Raw genomic sequence first — 21201 nt, 5'->3', positions numbered from 1 at the left:
ACGGCGGGGCTGAATGATCAAAACTGGTGGTGAGAATTTTTCCCGGCCGTTTCTAGGCAGCCCTCCCCCTCCACCAGCTCGGACCCCCCCCTTTCCTCCCTCTCCTCCCTCTTCCTACCCCCTCCCTCGGCGTCTAGGCTGAGTGATCAAAATAGAGGAAGATGGTTGTCGCCGCAATCCAGGGCTTTGCAAGGCGCGGTTTAATGGGCCGCCTGTCAGCTTCCTGCTCGCAGGAGGAGGTGACAAGCCGAGCGAGCCGGGAAGGGCCTGGGGCCCGGCGGGCTGCACCCCGCGCCCGGGCCCTGGCCCCCTACCTCCCCTGGGGCGCGCCTTCCAGAACGCGCGCTGGAGACGCCAAAACAGACAAGGGCTGCTTTTTCCCTTTTTAGCTCCCCCTTTTAAAACAAAGCAGCGATTCATTCCTTTTCCCCCGGCTGCGCGGTTGGGTGGGATGGGCAGGCGTGAAGGCCGTTTTCCTAGCCTCGGCCTGCGGGTCCCTCCCTGAAACGCGGTGTCAGATGGTTACTGATTAATATTTTGGAGAGGCCGCGGCGGCGGGTAGCGGGTGAGTCTCTAATCTTCTAAAAGGGGTTCCTATAGAAACGCGGGCCGGGACGCGCCCCCCGCTCGGCCCCGACCGGGGCCGCGGCGCTTTGCACCGCGCGCCCTTCCCCAAAGCCTTTCTTTGCGTGGGCGCTCCCCTCCCCTTACCCCACCCCCCAAAAAAATCAGAGCAGAAAAAAGGATTAGATCGGCTGAGCGCGAACTGACTCCCTCTCGATTCTGACATTTCAGCCTATTAGCATTTCTCCACGGGGCCTTCTGAAACCTATTAAAGTGTAATATTAAAAACCTCTTGGCTGGGGTCCTCTCTCGCCTTCCATCCGCCGCGCCCCCTCCAGGGAGGGCGAGACCGGGGGAAAAAAAAAAAATCTGTTGAGCTCAGAGGAAGCAGAAGCCAAGCCCAAAAAGTGCTTGGCTGGCCGCGGCGGCGGGAGGGGGAGGGGAGCCCCAATCCCCCAGACTTTGTACTTTTATTTTGCGCTTTCAGCAAAATCCTTTCTGGGTTGAGTCGCCGGGAGCTGCCCGCGGCAACCTACTTGGCTGCGGGCGCTAGGACTGCGGACGCGGTCGGAGGGGCCGCTCTGGGGCCCCGCACCCTCTCTACAGCCCCGCAGGGACCCGTGCCCGGCTGGGCATTACGTACCCTCAAATGGAAGCTTGGAGGGGCAGAAATCCTTGCCGATCCTGCCTCGGAGAGCAACCGCGGTGATTAGATTTTAATTAAAACAAGAGAAGCCCGCTCTTTCGCCCCGCGCTGCGGACTCAGCGTTTTCGCATCGCTGGGTCTTTTTTTTTTTAATCCATTTTTAAGCAACTTTTCTGGAGGGGGGAAAATGAGCTAGTTAGCGCCCGTTTGTTCTATTTTCTTTTCTCCACTTTTAGACGAAAACGGGGAGGGGGGATAGGCTTGGAGAAAGCGAACTGGGGGTGTCTAATTTAATTCTAGTATAAATTTGAGGAAAAAAAGTTCAGCCTCTTGAGGGCAGTTTCAAGTTGCCCTTCCAGGAGCCTCTGCGCTGGTTTCGAGGCTGCCCTCTTTTGGAAGCTAGAGCTCCGCAGTGGGAGGAGGGAGGAGTGAGAAGTAAAGAAAGGAACGAAAATAGCCGGAGCCGAGGGGAACAGCGGCGGTGTCCGCGCTTGGAGCAGGGCGCGCAGGTCTCAGTGGCGGCTGGGGCGGCGGGAGGTTCCCGGTGCGGCCCCGGGACGGCCAGCAGCAAAGACGGAGAGGAGAGGGGGGTTAGAAAAAGGAGGTATTGTGTTTTGTGTGCCTTGGGGGAGGGGGTTGACTGCAGAAATAAGTGCAGTTGAGCTGCCTGGGGCTGCTGGAGGCCGAAGCAAGGGAAGGGTCTGTGCGTAGGGGCGCAGCCCCGGTAGGCGCCGAGCATCCTTGAGCCTTATCCGAAGGCCTTTGTGGGTTCCTAAAAGGCCCTCCCACGCCTGAGCCCCCATCGTTTCCCCACCCCCCTGGTTGCCCTCCAATATTCGGAGCCCAGACCCTGATCCCCCACCCCATTATCCCCGCCCTGGATCTGGAATGGGGTTTTTTGTGGGGGGGTGTTTTTTTTCTTATTTAATTTTCGCATAGCTCAGGCAAAAAATATGTATCTTGACAAAGTTGAGGTGGGGAATACAAAGGACTTGAGGGTTGGGGTGGGGAGGCCTATTTTTATAAATGTTTAATGTTTTCACCCCTGGATGCTCCAAAACGCCGTAATTGTGATGGCGGGGTATGTGCGCCATAAATCATTTAGTTGCTAATAAAAATTCTGCTTGTTTGCCCTGCATTTGCCAATGGCGTTTGCATTTTCCAAGTATGTGCCTTGTCTGCGTGGCGAACCGAGCCTGCATTTCATTAGGGTCGCGGTTCGGGGCAGGCGAGACCCCCCTCCCCCAACCTCCTCCTCCTGGGCCTTTGTGGGCCCCAGGCCCCCTCTCGGCACACACTCACGCCCGCGGCCGCGCTAGTCACCGCCGGAGCCCGGCCCCGGCGCAGGACCTGGGGACGCGGCGGCTGCTCCAGGGGCCTGGCGGTGCGGTGCCCAGGGTGGCCTGCCCGCGCCGGCTCTCCGAGCGCAGCGTGCGTGGGAGCGCAGCGGGTCCCGCCGAGGGGCTGCCCGCCGCGGCCGACCTGTGCGCACCCTGGTCCTTGCACGTCCCCCGCCCCTCGCTGCTGGGCCCGCGCCCCGGTGCCCCCGCAGTCGCGGGGTAAACAGCGTCCGGGAGCCATCTTGGGGCGGGGGGAGGGACAGATCCCAGGCCCAGGGGTGGGCGCTGCCCGGGCTCCTTTTAGAGACCCCTGCCATTCGTAGGGCACCCCTGGGGATCCCTTGCTGAGCTTCGGGGGCTGGGGAAGCACTCTTCCCGCCCTGGCGGACATACTGCGATGTCAGAGCCAGGCCTGGGCGCCCTGTGCGGGGCGGAGTGGAGGCGCCCGGTCCGCGGTCCGCCCGGGTCTGGCCGCCATCTTCCGCCCCCCCCAACATACTTCTCTGTTTACCCGGCGGGGTCTGCGGCCAAAAAGTGGGTTGACGCAGTGTGTGTATATGTGTGTGTTTTGTACTGACTGGGCAGAAAATCGGCTGGGATGGGGGGTGGGGCGGGGAGAACCGCCTCGAAACCCAAACCTTAGCTCCTGGAGAATGCGCCCAGGCCCGCACAGTCGTCCGCGGCCACCCTGGGCTGCGGAGCCGAGAGCCCTTTTGTGTGTTCTAGGCGTCGGGCTCTGTGCACGGGAACCGACTGACAAAATTATTCCCCTTTGTTTTAAAACCAAAGAACAGGGGCGCCTGGGTGGCTCAGTGCGTTAGGCCTCTACCTTCCGCTCGGGTCATGATTTCGGGGTCCTGGGACTGAGTCCCGCATGGGGCTCTCTGCGCGGCGGGGAGCAGGCTCTGTTTGTTCTCTGCCCACTTGTGATCTCTGTCAAATAGATAAATAAAATCTTTTAAAAATTTTTTAAAAAAGAACAGGCCAACTTGGAGCCCGGTTCTCCCCGGTGGTGGCTTTGTCACGGTGGCTCTGCCCTGAGCCTCAGCCAACGCTGCCCTATTCGGGCAGAACCCAGCGCTTTCTGGAACCCTGGTGTTGCTGGCCACCTGCATACATTCTCCCCTTCTCCCAGAGAAAAGTGGCAATTTTTGGTAAGCAAGGACACCTGAGCCACCTCCACCCGTCGCCCCAAACCGTCTGGGGGGGTGAGGACGGACCTATGTCCCCACGCTGTGCTGGCTTCTTGGTGAAGGGGACCCCCGAGCGTTCACCGGCCTCTGCTGCCCGCTCAGGAAGCCCTGGCCGGATCTGGGGCTTAAAAGAGCCTGTTTCCAGGTCCCTGGTCTGGCAACCAGGGAGCTCCAGACCTGGGCACCTCGAAAACCCGGAGAGGCTGCACCCGGGACATCCTTCTCGCCCTCCGTTTTCTGCGACTGGCTCAGCCATATTCAGCGGAGCTGGGGTTCAGCCAGCCTGGCCACGAGGGGTCCCAACCCTCCAGAAAGCCAGAGGACACAGCGCCAAAGCCGGAACGCCGAAGGGGCAAGAGCGCTCATTCGGTGGGCAGAGCCGCGGCTGAAGCACCAGGCTCGGCTGCAGCAGATCCCGATGTGTCTCAGCTCCGCCTCCGGCCCTGGCCCCTTTCCCCGGCCCCGGGTCGGGTCTTCCATTCCACTGTTTGGCTCGGAGAGGTCGGAGACGTGCTGGGTGCACAGGGGGCCGGATGCAGCCATAAATCTCTATGCAGGACCTCCTTTCCCGCTGCTCATACGCTGGTGCTCCTGGCCGGCCTCCCATCCGGACTTCCCCGGGGGCCCTGCTCTCCCGGTCACAGCCTGGGGTCCCTGGGACGGTGCAGGGAATCAAGCCAGGAGCTTCCCCGTTCACCAAAGAGAGAAACGGACTCACCCATTCAGTGCCATCACCTTCCATACCTGGAGTCGGCGGACCCCAGCCAGCCCAGGCCTCACCAGATCGCAGCCTGGGGAAGGGCCACCGGCCAGGCACTAGCTCCTAAGAAGGTTCGGTGAGGCTGGAATGGGCGCACGGCCACCTGCTTGAGCCCAATTGCACCGCCATTAAGGGGTGACACCGGGGTTAGATCATCTTTTCAGAGTTCAGCCAGCCCCACTTCTCTGTTGACCCTGCTTTAATGCCGCCCCATCGTTCTGCCCTGAGTCGTCCTCCGGCGTGGGATATAGGGAGATGGGCTTTTCCCCCTTTATTCTTTTTTTTTTTTCCCCCCCCGGTGTGATGAGGACCATGCAGGGTGTCTCTGGGAGCCATGCTGGGAGGTGGGGGCTCATCCAGCTCCCCACCCCACACCAGCCCATCCCTCCCTCTATGCCAGGCATACTCCAGACTTTTCGCCTCTCAGCCCCGAGTCGGCTCCCACATCAGCCACCAGCTTTCGGCTTTGGCGCAAATAGCCCAACCATGGGGAGAGCGGTGATCGGCGGGGCGCTAGTGGCCGCCTGGTAGGGGCGGTGGTCTTTCTACCTGAACAGTCACGGAGCATCTGGGGGACAGACCCAGAGAAGGTGCATTTGCAATAATAACTCTTAATGTCACCAGCCTCGTGCGTCTCTTTGCCAGAGGGGCGGGGAACAGGCCTCTACGCGGGCACCTCTCAGAAGCCGCACAGGCTGTGCACGATCAGGGACAGACACCTCCAAACGGTCTTTGCTCTTTGCTCGGGACTCCGATGGGGACGGCCGTGGAAAGGCGAGGCATTCACCCCTCGGAGGCGCCTCCCCCAACCCGTGCCAGTGACACACTGCTGCAACGGCCTGCGACAGAGGCCGGAGGCAGGTTGGGTAAACCTGGCCCCCAGACGATCTTTCTGTGGGAGCCTCGGCTCCTTCCTAGAATTTCTTGAAGCCTCTTTGGAGAGACTGCGAGGGCTCTGCGGGGCCCGGAGGAAGTGGAGCCCTGGCTTCGCCGTCTGGGATCCAAGAGCCTGCAGGGCCGCATTCCGGCCCTGCCTCCCACCCTGGCCCCAGCCCCGCCAGCCACGGCGCCCCAGGAAGCCTCTCGGAAAACAAAGGCTGCGGTTTCAGCCCAAGGTTAAAGTCCACCACGAGCCTGTGTGTTGGTTTTTTTGTTTTTTTTTTTTTTCTTTTCCCCTCTCCGGAATCCAAGAGCGATAGCGTTTCTCCAAATAAACCACCAATAAATCAGCTCCCGGGGCTGCCCAGGGCTGCCCGCTGAAGAGCTCTGCTGACCTTGGGGAATGGTTTTCCTGGTTAGACCCCCACCGAGGCCGGGTCCCAAGGGGGAGAGGGCCACGGTGCCATACTCCCGAGAGAGGCAGGAGAGGGGGGAGGCCAAGGGCATTCGTGGGCGTTACCATGGCCCTTGTGTGCCCAGAGGGTGCGGGGAAGGTTTGGAATTGAGGGGCGGTGGTTATTTGGGGGGGCTGGGAGTGCCTGGCTGGTAGGGGTGATTGTAGGAGCTGCCTGCTTTGGGGGAGGTGGGCCCCATGTCTATTAAGTGCCTGGGGTGCCCACACAGTTCTAGGATGTACAAGGCCTCTTCAGGGGCCTCCTTCTTTGTCTGGGTGTACTGGGTGTGCTCTGCAGGCGAGTTTGTGCGGGTGTGACTAATGGGATTTATGAATGTCAGTGCCAGGGTGACTAATGGAGGGCTTGGCAGCACGTGTGTTGGGGGAGGAGGGGGCTGCACCTAGGTGGGGAGTCAGGGCTCCTGGAGGAGGCTGCCTCCTGCCTGGCCTTTAGGGGCTCACTTCTCTGGCCACCTGGCCCCTGCTCTGTCTGGACCTCTGAGCACCCCCTGGCAGGCCTGTGTGTGCTCAGATTTCTGGAGCAAAGTGCACCCCAGCTGTGCCCCCCCCCCCCGGACCTACCTCTGTCCCCTCCCACTACCCTGACCCCTGTGCCTCTGCACACCCAAGCCCTTCCCCATCCATGGCCCACAACTCCCAGTTTCTTCTTTTCCAGGCTGGCTTTTTCTTTTAATGCAAACTGGCTCCTGCTTCGTGCCAGCTCTGACAGTCCTCTGGCTTGGGTACCATAGTGCCCATTGGACAGACGAGAAGCCCAAGGGGAAGTGACAAGTTCACACAGCTCAGGCGTAGCACCATATACCCTCAACTACACCAAGCAAGGGGACAGATGTAGAGCCCAGCATCCTTTGGGCCTGAGGTATGGGTGGGTGAGGTCAGGTCTTCCCTGAGAGCAGGGCCCGAATTCCATACTCCAGGGCCGGAAGGAGAAGTCTTCAGGAGAGCAGACCCCCGGGCTCCCCCACACCCGCTGTAGATACCGGCTCAGAACACACCTGGACAAGGACCTTTTCCATCTCCCTGGGGGTCTTCTGGTGTCTAACACACAACACACACACACACAATCTCTGAGTGCTCTTGTAAGTGTGCCTGTTGCTGTGCTGCTATTTGCACACGTAGGACAGGCTATCTGTCCTGTGCCTCTGTGCCCCTGTCATAGATACACTGGTCACAAGGATCCCTGTGACCCAGAGAAATGGGCTGGTCTTCCTAAGGTCGCCCAGCCTGGGTGGCAGGCAAGCAACCCCAGCCCTGTTTCTGCCAAGCCCTCCACCTTCTGTGCTCCTCACTGTGACTCCAGGGCCCACAGGGGCATCTTGAGAGCGGGGACCTGGGAGCCTCCCACACCCTCAGGCTCCCAGGACCTCTGTGTCTGTCTCTCGCACACGTGGGCATGCGTAGACACACACAATGTGTGTCTCTCTGTTCACCTCCTTTTTTTTTTTTTATTCTTCTTTGCCATTTTCTTTCAAGCAGAAAATAAAAACATTTCCCATGGCTACAGCTTTGAAAGCTTCCCTCTTCGCTCTGCCTTTCTCCCGCCCCCACCCCCATGTGGATCCATTTCTAGAGTCAGCAGAAAGTCAAAAACAAATCCTGAAGATCAAACCTGACAGCCCACCCCCCCCCTTCCTGCATCCATCTCCTTTGCCTGCATGTCTTAGCCTGTCTCCACCCTGGAGATGAACAGGAGGGAGCCCCCCAGCACAGGCACAAATGCACTCCCACACCTTCTGTGGCCACGGGGAGTCTCTTAAGAACCTTCCAGAGCTGCCCGTGCCAGAAAGGCCTGCTCACTCAGTTCCTCCTGCTGGAAGTGTCTGGGTTCTTCCTCCCACTCCCCTTTCCAGCCCTGCTCTTCCCAGCCCTCTCCTCTGGGAGGCTGCCTGTTGTAGATGGAATACCCACAAAATGCAGATACTCAAGTCCTAACCCCTGGACCTCAAAGTGTGACTTCCTTTGGAAACAGCGTCAGATGTCATTGGTTAAGGGGAGGTCATACTGGAGTAGGACGGGCCCCTAATCCAATATGACCGGGCCCTTATGAAAGGGGGGCACTGACAGATACAGGAGGAAGCCTGAAAAGACAGAGACAGAGACAGCCCTGTAGGAGACAAAGGGAGAGGCGAGAACCAGACTCCCCTCACAGCCCCTGAAGGAGCCCACCCTGCTCACACCGTATGGGCTTCTGGCCTTCAGGACTGAGAGGCAGTAAATGTCTGTTGTTCTGCAGGAACAAAAATGCCCCAACGTCTCAAAGGCTTAGCCCAACACATAAAAATGTATTCTCCCTGACACATTGTCTGCTCTGAGCCCGGGCGACGCGTCACGGCACCCTAGCCACTTACGGGCACCCAAGTTGTGGACCTTGACGGGAGATCATCACAGGGAAGGGAAGATCACCGCCTGGGGGTGGGGGCGGCGGTGGGGGGGGTTCAACCGCCAGAGCCCAGAAGTGGTAGGTCACTTGCACTCACCAATCATGTGGCCACACCCAATGAAACAGTGCTAGAAGGGGGGGGGTCGCCCCCCAGCCCTGCCCCGTGCCCAGGAAGGACGGAAGAACCTAAGATTTTAAGTAATCTCTACATCCAACACAGGGCTCAAACTCGCAACCCAAGACCAAGGGTCTCGTGCTCTAGGCTGAGCCAGCCAGGCTCCCCCCCGACCTTGGCACTTTCTTAAAAATTGTGGCAAAATACACATAACATACAATTTGCCATCGTAACCGTTTCTGAGCGCACGGTTTCACGACACCAAGTCTGTTCCCATTTCCATGCCAGCAGCCCCACCGTCCGTCTCTAGGACTTTTCCATCATCTCAAACTGAAACCCCGTCCCCCAGAAGCAGCTCCCACCCCCTCCCTCGGTGCCTCCGACACCCACCCTTCTGCTTCGTGTCCCCATCAACGGGACTCCTCTCAATACTGCGACGTGAGTGGAATCCTACAGGATCTGTCCCTTTTGTGTCCGGCTTATTTCACTTCGAGTAATGTCTTCAAGGTTTCACCCATGTTGGAGCAGGTGCAGAACGTCCTTCCTTTTTAAGGCTGATTAATGTGCCATTGTGTGGCAGGACCGCATTTTGTTTATCCGTGCGTCTGTTGCTGGACACTCGGGCTGCCCCCACCTTATAGCCCCTGTGAAGAACGCCGCTGGGAACAGATAACCCTCCAAGTCTTCGGGGTCTCTACGCAGAATTGGAATGGCCCGAGCCTGTGGCATTTTTATTTCTTTAAAGATTTTATTTATTTATTTGACAGAAAGAGACACAGCGAGAGAGGGAACACAAGCAGGGGGAGTGGGAGAGGGAGAAGCAGGCATCCTGCCGAGCAGGGAGCCTGATCCGGGGCTCGATCCCAGGACCCTAGGATCAAAACCTGAGCTGAGGGGCGCCTGGGTGGCTCAGTGGATTAAGCCGATGCCTTCAGCTCAGGTCATGATCCCAGGGTCCTGGGATCGAGCCCTGGATCAGGCTCTCTGCTCTGTGGAGAGCCTGCTTCCTCCTCTCTCTCTGCCTGTCTCTTGCTGACTTGTGATCTCGGTCTGTCAAATAAATAAATAAAATAAATCTTTGGGGCACCTGGGTGGCTCAGTGGGTTAAGCTGCTGCCTTCAGCTCAGGTCCTGGGATCGAGCCCCGCATCAGGCTCTCTGCTCAGCAGGGAGCCTGCTTCCTCCTCTCTCTCTGCCTGCCTCTCTGCCTGCTTGTCATCTCTCTCTGTCACATAAATAAATAAAATCTCTAAAAAAAAAAAAAATTAAAATTAATCTTTAAAAAAAAAAAAAAAGACCTGAGCTGAAAGCAGATGCTTAACGACTGAGCCACCCAGACGCCTCATCCTGTGGCATTTTTATGTCTCATTTTTTGGGGTACGTCCATGCTGTTTTCCGGGCACAAGTGTTCCAGTTTCTCCACATCCTCGCCAACACTTGCCATTCGACGTAGGGGAGTTGGTATCTCATTGTGGTTTTGATTGGCGTTTCCCTGAGGACCAGTGATGTTGATCACCTTTTGGTTTGCTCGTTAGCCATTTGTAGATCTTCATTAGAGAAGAGTCTGCACAAGTTTGCCCATTTTTAATGTTGTTGTTTTTGTTCTTGTTTTTTTCATTTTTAATGTTTTGAACTGTTGTTTTGTTTTCCGTCTTCAGCCCTGTTTTTAACACTGTGATCACCAAACTGGAACACTGGAGTGGGCCACCGGAGGGTCTCGGGTTTGCAAGCCTCAGGGAGGTTCTGCTCAGACCACTCCAGTTGTCAGGACACTCCTAAAGGTCCACACACTCATGTCCTTGCATTTATACCCTCCTGTCTGTTTCACAAATACTCACAGGGTCGAGCCCTGATTAAGTGGTACAGAGTGGCCCAGAGTCCTGTCCTCAGGGAGCCTGCGGTCCAATGAGTGGGACAGTTTGGCCTACAGGGAGGGTGGCGAGTGCAGACGAAGAGGAGCGGAGGGCCTGGGAGCGGGGGGCAGGCCAGACCAGGCAGGCCCTCTGTCCGCAAGGAGGAAAGAGGTATTGGAAGGAGTCCGTTATCAACCTCCTTAAATAAAAGGAATCCTGGGGCCCACAGCTAAAAAGCCCAGAAACAGAACACCCGTGGGGACGGATGGACCCTCCCTCTCCCCCAACCCTTCCATTCTCCCTCCGCTTCTACTGGCCTTACTCTCTCCCTGGAGCATCAGTGGTGCGGGAGGGCCTGGCCAACGCCAGATCTGCAGCAAGAAAAAGGAACCTCCCCAAAGGGACACGGGGAGAGTTGGTAGTAAAAGGAAGAACGCCAGGCAGGAAGACCCTACTCAGCTCTCTACCCATCAAGCCCTTCTCTGAGGGCAAGATCAAATCAGACCTGAGAGATGCCGGAGGGACAGATCCCCCCATGGAGACTTGCTAAGGAGACAGAAAGTCACCACGGGGCTTGCAGTAGCCACAGCCCTGTGTTCCTTCTCCTCCCCCTCTCCCCCTCCGTCTCCCCCTCAGGGGTTCAAGTTCTGACTCAGCCACCTGCTAGACCCATGACATTTGCAGAGTCACCTCCCTGTCTCCTGTTGACCTGTCTCTCTGCCCTCCCTGTGTCTCTGCACACCCCACCCACCCGCACACCAGGTCACAATCCCAGCTCCAGGTGAAAACATGCCACACTATAGGGCATGGTCCCGGCCTTCCCAAAGCGCCAGTCACGACCCGTTGTAACCTCGGACAATGGCCACACGCGGTATCTCCCTGCTGCAGCGTGACCTTGACATTCCTCCCATCCAAGGTGGCGTTGCCTATAACAAGAGGCGCGAAAGTGACACGGCATGGCTTCCGAGGTCAGGTCAGAAGAGGAGACTGCCAGGTCGCCCTTGTGTGTTAAGAGGCTCACGTGGTGGTGAGCCAGCAGGTGAGAAGCTAGATTGCCCAAGGCCACCAAGCTATAAACCCCTCCCCCATGCTGAGGCCCTGAGTCGTCTCTCCAGGGGACAGCCTGGTGAGGTCCCACCACCCGCCAGCACTGACTAATGCAGGTGAGAAGAAGGAGCCTCCTCAGAGCTGCATGAGTGAGGCTTGGGGACTGTGACGGCTCAGATCACACACCGGGCGGGCGGGTGGCCGAGCAGGGGCTGGAACCCAGTGCGGTTTGCTCACCCTGCCCCCAGACTGCCCTTCTTTGTGGCTGCTGGAATGACCATGCTCCTGGGCCCTCCTGGGCTTGAGCAGGAGCCCCTCCGGCCTCTGTCCCTCCCATCACACGGCGGCCCCCCCGCTGGGTCTATCTTCATGTGGCACCCTCCACTCTGCGTGGGTCAGTCTCTGTGCCCCTTCTCCCCTTCTTACAAGGACAACAGTCATATTTGATGAAAGGTCTGCTGTACCCCAGTGGGCCCTCATCTTCCTCGATCACATCTGCAGTGACCCTGTCTCCAAATAAGGCCACACGCTTGAACGTGTCTTTCTGGGACACGCAATTCAATCCGCCACCCCAACCCGGGGGCCCTTGCCCCTCGGCCTCATCCTGCCACCAGAACACAACGGAAGCCCCTCCCTCAGAAGGCGTGGGGTCCTCCAGCCTTCTGTGAAGCAGAGGGGGAGACTGAGGCCTCCTCGTGTACCCACCTCACTGAGGCACACATTCCCTGGCACGTGCCCCCACTGGAGGGATCCAGCCCAAAGCCACTGTGGCTCCAGGGGCTTCGACTAGGGAGGCCCAGGGACCCGGGCAACCCTCGGCCAGTGACTGTGTCCAGTCAAGTCGTCCTCCACCCTCACGTCCCACACCCTGCAAGGGCCCTGGCAGAGGCAGGGCTCAGACCCGGGATGCCTGGACCAGAGTTCCGCCTCTACGGCCTGTACACCTGTTCATGCAGCTCCCTCTCCTTTCCGGGGGTGTTGCCATAATGCAGGAACAGAGGCCCCGGTGGGGCAAGTGACTTGTCCGAGATCACATGGCGGGCTGGCGATGAGAAGGTCTTGAACCCCAATCCTCCTGACCTGGCTGATTCCTCCTAGAGGCCCCTGCACCCCTCTCACAACTGCCCACGGTAAGTCAGCCTACAAGCAGAGGAGCCCAGGTCAGTCTGCTCAGGCCGCGGTAAGTCCAAGATCAAAGTCCGAGATCAAAGCGCACCCCTCACGGGCTTCTCCTGCGGCGTCCCTCCATGGCGTGTGGACACTGTCCTTTCCCTGTGTTCTCTATGGTCATCCCCCTGTGCATGTCTGTGTCCCAACCCCCTCTTCTCATAAGCACACCAGTCCTATTGGCTGACGGCCTACCCTAGTGACCCCCTTTTAACTTAATTACCTCCTTCAAGGCCCCATCTCCAAATGCAAATATGTTCTGAGGCCTTAGGGGCTAGAACTTCAACATACGCATTCCGGGGAACATAACTCAGCCTGTTTGGGCTCCTATAACAAAAACCCAGAGCCTGAGGGTCCTAAACAACAGGCATGTACCTATCACATTTCTGGAGGCTGGAAGTCCACGATCAAGCCAGCAGCAGACTCAGTGTTTGGTGAGAACCTCTGTCCTGGTTCATGTGTCCTCACTGTGTCCTCACATGGTGGAAGGGCCAGAGGGCTCTCTGGGATCTCTTTTATGAGGATACTAATCCCATTCAGGAGGGCTCCATCCTCAGGAATTAATCACCTCCCAAAAGCCTCACCTCCTAATACCATCACATTGGAGGTTAGGATCTCAACATACGAATCTGGGGGGGATACAAACATTCAGTCCATAATACAGCCCACACCAGAGGCCCTCTGCTTTATCATCTTCTCCTCCATGTTCAACCCAGTAGACCTCAGTAGATGTCCACCCAGTGAACAAATGAAATGACATAATCCCGGTAGGGTTTTGAAGGATGAATAGGAGTTCACTAGGCAAAGAAGGCAGAGACAGACATTCCTGGCTAAAGGAACAGTCAGTCTGTGCTGAGGCCTAGAGACCTCCCAGCAGGGCCTATGTGGCTCCCTGGTAGCATGCTGAGCCAGGCATACCCCACCCCCTGCACCCATCCCAGGTGACTGGCCACCCCAGGTTAACACAGGTTGACAGGCCACCCTGCCCGACTTCCTAACTTAAGCCAAGGCCCATCCAGCCTCCACACGGAGCAGGGCCCCAGCGCCTCTGTGCCCAGGAGCCCAGCTTCAGTGATTCTAGGTATCTCTTTTCCCCTTCACGCCTGGGTGGCTCGAGCACTATTTATTCAAACTTGCATGTTATTGGTGTTTTTGTTGAAAGCCCAGGAATTATTCATGGCTGGTTTCGGTTCTCTTCTGGCAATGACCGCGTCTTTGTACACAAGATACAAATTATCTGTCAGTTCAATTCACCGTCAATCAGAGGCTACCCCAAGCACCAAGCAAAGGAGGCTCAGAATGTTCTAGAAGCCAAGTCTGGCTAGAGGGAGCAGGGGCCTGAGCAGATCATGGTCCCCTGAGTCACTAGGGCCAGGGGTCGGGGAAGGGATACAAGGGGGGTGATCGGGGAACAAATCCCACCTCTGTCCCTTTTCCCTCCTTTAGCCTGATGGGCCTCAGTCTTCCCATATGAAAAATGGGTGTTGACGGAAGTCTGTCATGGAGACTGTCCATGCTGCTTTCCACACGGATTGTCACCCATGCCCAGCTGTGTGACACATGCAGGGGGCCCTCTGTAAGGCCTAAAGAGGGGGGCAGAGATGCCAAAGGAAACAAGAAATGAACACAGATGGGTCAGCCTCCGCTGCTCTAGGGGGCTGATGTGAGAACACGGCCCGAGCAGGGCCTCCTACTGAAAGGTGGGGTTTCCGCCACCCTGTTGAAGCTGGTCTCTCGACAGAATGGGAGTGAACCAAGGGTGCTGTGTCTGAGCTAGGTCTCCCCCAACCGGCACCTCCTGCTTCCTATGTCTTGGGGGTGACACTCCTTGAGCCCAGTCGCCATGCTGCGAGGAAGCCCAAGCAGGCCCGTGGAGAAGGCCACACAGAGGGGGGCCCTGTCACCAGCCTGCATGCACGTGTGGGCGTGGTGTCACCTGGGAACCCTGGGGGGGGGCGGGTTGCACCGTGGGGAGCAAGAGGCACTGTCCTTACCGAGACTCCTCCCACGGCGGAGTCACAAGCAAAATAAATGACTGTCATTGTTCTGGGGCCATCAGTACTGGGGTGGCTTAAGTAAAACATGAGGTTCAGTTGAAAATAACTTCGTAGGCTACGTCACATACACCTCCCGTGGGGGCCCAACGCCCCCCGTGTACCCATTGCCCAGACTTGCCCTGTGGGCCTCCCTGCGGTGGTCAGCTCACAAGTTCCTTTACCTGAACTCCCCTCCAAAGGCCCTCCCCCGCGGTCCCAGCTCTGTTTTCCGAGGTACGGGGGGTTAGGATGCCAACACATGGGCTTGGAGGGACACAGCTCAGCCCCTCCAGGTGGAGGAACCAGCCTGGACAGAGCCCCAGACCGAGGCTGCTCGGGGGAAGCGACTCGGCCAGGAACTGGGCAGCGAGACTTGTCTGATGCTGCTGAGGCGGGGCTCAAGAAAAGCCTAGAGTTGGGAACCGGGTCGGTCGTCTTCCCGGGGCCACAGTGTGGAGAACACCTTAGCTCCGTCCTGGGTTGAGAAGCTTCTCCCCAAAATTCACGTCTGCAGAGCCTCAGAATGGGACCTTCTCGGGAAACAGGGTCTTTGTAGATGTCACGAAGATGATGACAACCGAGGGGCACCTGGGTGGCTCCGTAGGTTGGGTGTCTGACTCACTCTTGGTTTTGGTTCAGATCATGAACCCAGGGTCGTGAGATCGAGTCCCAAGTCGGGACCCACGCTCAATGAGGAGTCTGCCTGAGATTCTCTCCCCTTTCCTCAGCCCCTCCCTCCCATGCTCTCTCTCTCAAATCAATCAATCAATCTTTTAAAAAAAAGATGATTACAACTGAAACATGGTTAAGATGCACAGAGAGAAAGAGCGCGCACAAGCGGTGGGGGGGGCAGCAGACAGAGGGAGAAGCTCTCTGCTTGGCTCTCTGCTAAGCAGGAGCCTGACATGGGACTCGATCCCAGGGTGCAGGGATCACGACCTGAGCTGAAAGCAGGCACCCACCCAACTGAGCCACCCAGACACCCCACTTTTATATCTTGTTTTATTTATTATTTACTTACACACTGGATTTTTGGAGTAGGCCCTAATCCGATGACTACTATTCTTATAAGAACTGGGAGCTTTGGATACAGACACCCACCTTGAGGAAAGGGGCCGTGTGACCACAGAGACAGACGTGGGGCTGGGGTGCACAAACCAGGCAGCCACCACCAGCTGCTGGGAGGGAGGCAGGATAGGGAGTGTGTAATCTAGGACTTCTGGCTTCTGGAACTATGGGAAAATCCATCTCTCAGCCACTGAGTGTGTGTGGCGATTTGCTAGGGCAGCTCTAGGAACCCAGGCATCCAGGGTCCCCCCAGGGCCCCAGCCGCACAAAGAACTGGGTGCACGTGGCCATCGACTCATGGAGCGGATGTTCTTTCTGGACACGGACAGTTCCGGAACCCGCCCTTCTTTACACATCCCCATCAAGAGGGTCCCCGAGACCCTACCCCCTGAACCAAGGCAGGCCTGGGAAGGCTTGGACCACAAGAATGGGGCCAGAGTGCTGCACAGGACGTCGGGGGCTTGGTCAGGAAAGGCTGTGGTCCAGTGTAACTTCCCCCTGGTTCTCCGTGCGCGCGGCTGAGGAGGGCCACCAAGTCTAGGGTCCCATAGCCTAGGACCATCACGTTGCAAGGAGGCCACCAGGCGGCGCCCTGACAGGCATCCCCACACCTGTCGCTGTCACTGGGTCACCTGCCTGTGCCACCAGCCTCCCTGGGTCCAGGCCTGCCGCACTCTGTGCTGACCACCGCGGAGCCCACTGTGACCACGTGACAGACCACCGGCGGGAGCAGGGCTGAGCACCTTCCTGATTTCCTGACCCGCAAAATCCTGAGCTAAAAAAAGCTGGTACTGGGGCACCTGGGTGGCTCAGTGGGTTAAAGCCTCTGCCTTCAGCTCAGGTCATGGTCCCAGGGTCCTGGGATCGAGCCCCACATCAGGCTCCTTGCTCAGCAGGGAGCCTGCTTCCCTTCCTCTCTCTCTGCCTGCTGCTCTGCCTACTTGTGATCTCTCTCTCTCTCTCTGTCAAATGAATAAATAAAATCTTAAAAAAAAAAAAAAGCTGGTACTGAGTGGCTGCGCGTCATCCCAATTTGTTACACAGCAGTAGTAACTAGAACAGCCACAGGGGCTGGTGTGGTTAAGGCTTACAATGGGGTGCAGGGCTGCCCGGACGGGCCCGACAGAACACCTGGCACCTCCCCCTGGCGGGCCTGCCCCACACAGAAGGGAAGCTGGCCACGGCCCATGGCCTGCTGGGAGGGTCTCCCGTGGCTGCCCGTGGCTGCTGCTTGTGGGAGAGAGAGCCCCCCTACCCGCAGGGCCCCATTGGGAGCCAAGGGCCCGGTGGCCCCCCGCAGACGGCTGTCTGCACAAATATCTGCTCTACCCACAGCGTCCCAGACACAGGGCGGAGGGGCCCCTGGTGACAACACAGCCACCACGCCTTTATTGTGTCTGCTGTGCAGCAGCTCTGCCTGTCTGGCCCCTCTCAGTCGGCCTTGACATTGGTATTTAAACACGGCGCAGAGCCCCTGAGCCCACCCAAAGACAGCAGAGGCCTGTGCACACAGGCGCGCACACACGCACATGTGCTCGCATGCACGCTGACCTCTGAACGATGCAGCCGGCCCCGCTCTGCAAGCTGTCCCCGAGAAGGACGGCCGGGGCCGCGGGAGGAGCGCTGGGCATCGGGCCCAGCTCCACCACGGGTCCCCCCGGGGCCCGATCGTTTCATCTGCGGTGGGGCTGAAGACACTGACAGCCCATGGTGGGCACGCAGGAAATGCTGCTGACACGAGGTGATTCAGGGGAGCAGGGAGAGAGACTGCCTGCCCTTCCCACCCCCTCTGCCCCCCCGGCGCCCTCAGGGGTCCGTTGAGGCCAGCTGCCACAGCCCAGTCAATGCCTGCTTTTTGACAACGGAACTAGCTGGTTCCTCCTTCCTTCTCACCTGCCCAGCCTCCTCCCTGAGAGGGGCAGTGAGCATTTAAGAGGGTGGCACAAACTGGGAAGGAAACACACACACATTGAGCACCTCTTGTATGCGTGCTCCAGCAGGCTGAGCACCCCCCCCCATCAAGTCCATCCAATACCTGCCCCTCTCCCCGCCTCCCCGGAGGCCCTCCGTCCCCAGGCCCTGTACCCCGCCAGTTCCAGGATGCACCTTCCTTGGCCGGGCCAGACCCAGGTCTGCGTGGTCTCCCCATCTCCACCAAGATCTGAACGTGCTCATTAAAAATCCCGAATCCTGTGGCTTTTCAAACAGAGCCCCCCACCCCCGGGGCTTGAAACCAGGGGATTCAAAGGCACTTCTCCAGGTCTCCAGCCCGAGGAACGGACAGGGGAGGAGTGGGTGCCTGGCTGAAATAGAGGGGGGGCCCCTGGGGGTTGCTGATGACTCAGCCAGCTAGGGCAGGTAGAGGGGCCTGAGCTGCCTTGAGGGGCACCAAGGTTCCTCTCCTTCCCCTCCCCCTCCCCCTCTCCTTCACCCGCCCCTTCCCTTCCTCCTCCCTCTAAAAATACCATTCTGCGGCCCTCTCTCCCTCTCTCGTTCCTGAAATTCCACCCTCAGGCTCCTGCTTGGGCTACACAACCCTTGCTCAGCGGCAGGTTGGCTCTGGGCCTCAGTGTCCCCATCTGTAAGCAGGGACAAGAGCAGGGGGACCACCTGGCAGCAGAGAAAATTCTGGGGTCTGTCCCACACAGCAAATATGCTTCAAGCTCCTCTTCTCACCCTGGGGATTGGGGGGTGCGCAGCGGGGGGCGGGGGGGCAGGACCCTCTTGTCCTTCCCCTCCCGGGGCCATGGTCTGCAGGGAGCAGCTGCAGGACACAGCACCCCACCCCCCGCCATGCCTGGAGGGCCCGGCACCAGCCACCCACCACCCAGGAAGGGGGCAGAGCCTCCCCCCAGAGGAGGCTGGGCTTGATGAGGTAGCAGCGTTGTTGTCCAAATGAGGCGCTGCAGAGGGGAGGCTGCTAAACATCACACACGACAGGTGGGCAGCCCTAGCCCCTACCTCATATCCACTCACACACCCTCAGGCTCACTGGCCAGTCTCTGGAGCTCTATAGCCTCCCAAGACCCCTTGGCCTGTCTCCTGGTGCTCTGGGGGCTCTGGGGGTTCTGGAGGTCAGGGCTCGGGAGCTTGACTTGGCTGCGTGGGCCGTGGCAGCCATCAGGGTGTTGAGAGGAGTGACTATGCTGTTTGGGGACCTGACCCGGCTCATTAAGGGAGGGTCCCCCACAGTACCCGCGAGGGGACAGGGGGAGAAGCCGAGCTAGGGTGAGCCCGTCATGGCTCAGGGTTGCCCCGAGGTAAGGGATTCTTTTCAGGGATCTGGCTCAGGCTCTGCCACACCCACGAGGCAGCCCCAGGGACCCCAGGGCTGGCCTCTGAGAAAGGCCAGGTGTCAAACAGATCTAAGGTCAGACGCCAGGTCAGAGTCCTAAGTAGGCTGGAGGCGACCAGGCAGAGGGAGAGGGGTAAGAAGCACGTATAATGGGGACAGAGTTTCAGTTCGGGAAGATGAAAGAGGGGGACTGTGCCCGAAGTCCCTGAACGGGGCCCAGGGCGTTGGGGATGGGGACGGATTCCGCTCCTGGGGGAATCCAGCCACCTGGCAAGGGCACTGTGGGGACGGCACTGTGGGGACTTTCATTTTCCTCCTTTCCTCCCAGAACCAGATCGTCCCGGGAGACCTAATCCCTTCTGGGGATTTTAAAGTCTCCAACTTGTCAAGGAAGAGGCCAGCTCCTGGCCTGAGGCAATGCCAGCTTCCCATTTTAATTGGAGCGTTTTTAGCCCTGAGCAGGAGGTTCCCAAAGTCCCAAGCCTCCCCCGCTGTGCCCACAGGGACAAGAGACATGTGCCCGCTCTGGGCCCAGGGGCCTTCTGAGCCTCCACAGCCCCATCAGCAGCCCGTTCCTGTGGGGGGTGGGCACCCACAACTGTGCCAGGTGGGTGGACACCGCTCCTCTCCAGGAGGGGCTGCTGGGCACCCATCGGCCCAGCCACCAACGGGGCAGAATCCCCCCACTCAGACCTCCACTCAGTGCCAGTGTGGTGGAGCCTCCCGCTGGCCCAAGGCTGTCCCTCTTCGATCGCTGAAGGTCTTGGGTCCAGGCAGCCTCTCGGCCCAGCCCACAGTCCCCCTGCCACCAGAGCCAAGTGGTGTGGTGGGTTAAGCAGTGTTCCCCCCCAAAAGACACCTTCTCCAGGAACCTCAGGATATGACCTTATTTGGAAACAGTTTTTGCAGATACGGTTAACACACACACACACACACACACACACACACACACATACGGTGTGTGCAGGGGCGGGGTCGGAGGGAGACCCCCCCCCCCCAGCCAGGGAACACCGACTTTCAAGGAGAGCCAGAGCCACCAGAATGTGGCAAAGGCCTGGAGCAGATGCCACGTCGAAGCCTCCAGAAGGAACGGACCGGCCAACACCTGGGTCACAGACCTCCGTGCTGGAAGCCCTAGCCAGGCCCGGAAGGGTGGACACGGGGAAGGGGGCTCGCTGCCTCCACCCCAGGCCCAGTCCCAGCCCCACCGCGGCTCCCAGCTCCCGAGGGCTAAGTTCCTGCCGCCACTCCCGCACTGGGCACAGGATCTGTTTTCCATAAACACTCTTTTGAACCGAATTTCATTTTTCTCACCCAAGGAAAGCATCTGGAGGAGAAGGCCCAGACTCTCAGGGTGGAGAGTATAGGGGGAGGAGGAGGTTCTGGGTTTTGTTGAGGGTTTTTCCTTTTTCCTTTTTTCTTTTTTTTCCCTGGCATTCTCTGTCCTTCCTGATTTTTCTCAAATGAACATGGGGGTAAGGGCGCCTGAAAGTGGGTTCCTGCCCCCCCACCGCAGGGGGCTCTGAGATCAGGGAGCCAGCGGCAGGGGAGCAGAGAGGGAGGAAGCAGGTTCCCCAGGATGCACAGGACGCAGTGACCAGTGCTTGGCTCTCCTCCCTGTCACCCCGTTGCCCCCCCAAACCCCGTAATGAATGCTGGGCACTGGGGAGGGAGGCGGTGGGAGGGGTACTCCAGGCAGGTAACCGCTAGGAGCCTGTGACCCCCAGGCTATCAGCCCTCCAGTGGGGCCGGGGAAGAGAGGGCTTCCTGCAGGCTTGGGATCTACAAGCTGATCTACACAGGCTGGGGCCTCCCTGCCCCAGATGGGGCCCCACATGGTCCCGGGAGGCCGCAGAGACCACCCGGGCCGGAGGCACCCACGCGGAGAGCGGCAGGGACTCGTCGGAAGCAGCTCCCCCCCCCCACCAAACTCAGCCCCTTTGCAGCATCTTTAATTTGTTTGTGCAGAAAATAAGCTAAGGGAGGCAGCAGAGACTTTGTTTAAAAAAGAGCAGGCCTCAGCATTTCCCGGGCGCTGGCAGCGTGCCTGGGAGGGGGAGGGGGAGGAGGAGGGGGAGGAGGAGGGGGAGGAGGGAGCATGTGCATTCATCTCATTCCTGTGTGGCATCATGCCCTCGGCCGCTGCCTCCACCACCCAGCAGAGGCCCAGCCGGCCTCCGGCCCCCCACCTCTGAGTCCCGCAGCCTCCTCGGTCCTGTGGCCTGAGCAGACCTGAAAGGCCCCTTCCATGGAGACCTGGGCCCACCCTCGAAGCTCAGAGAGAAGGGACAGCCGGCACACCAAAGCCAGGGCTGCCCCAGGCTCCTGCCTCCCTGGCCCTCAGTGACCATCCTGTACAATGGCATTCCTGGGTCACTGACCCT

At 58.8% G+C, this 21201-nt stretch overlaps 2 protein-coding genes across 2 annotated transcripts in view; one reads left to right on the top strand and one right to left on the bottom strand.

Moving 5' to 3' along the window:
- FBXL18 (F-box and leucine rich repeat protein 18) overlaps positions 1 to 21201 on the bottom strand; it is a 107558-nt gene that overhangs the window by 22610 nt on the left and 63747 nt on the right. The window lies entirely within an intron of this gene.
- Positions 162 to 5732, top strand: LOC101687413. The gene is made up of 4 exons (XM_045074875.1): positions 162 to 324; positions 2490 to 2641; positions 3876 to 4574; positions 4904 to 5732. The coding sequence occupies exons 1-4, from the start codon at positions 162 to 164 to the stop codon at positions 5003 to 5005; spliced, it is 1116 nt and encodes a 371-aa protein (XP_044930810.1). The 3' UTR covers positions 5006 to 5732.

Source organism: Mustela putorius, unplaced genomic scaffold, assembly GCF_011764305.1.
Source record: "Mustela putorius furo isolate JIRA1106 unplaced genomic scaffold, ASM1176430v1.1 tig00000139_pilon_pilon_pilon, whole genome shotgun sequence".
In the NCBI taxonomy this organism is placed as follows: Eukaryota; Metazoa; Chordata; class Mammalia; order Carnivora; family Mustelidae; genus Mustela; species Mustela putorius.
This window is presented reverse-complemented; position numbering and strand designations above follow the sequence as displayed.

What these genes read in the sequence shown, in the direction of transcription:
- LOC101687413 (XM_045074875.1), top strand. Translation starts at nt 162, where the DNA reads ATGGTTGTCGCCGCAATCCAGGGCTTTGCAAGGCGCGGTTTAATGGGC. An exon ending in GGCCCCCTACCTCCCCTGGG is followed by an intron (nt 325 to 2,489) that starts GCGCGCCTTCCA and finishes TGTGGGCCCCAG; the next exon opens with GCCCCCTCTCGGCACACACT. An exon ending in GCCGGCTCTCCGAGCGCAGC is followed by an intron (nt 2,642 to 3,875) that starts GTGCGTGGGAGC and finishes GGGGCTTAAAAG; the next exon opens with AGCCTGTTTCCAGGTCCCTG.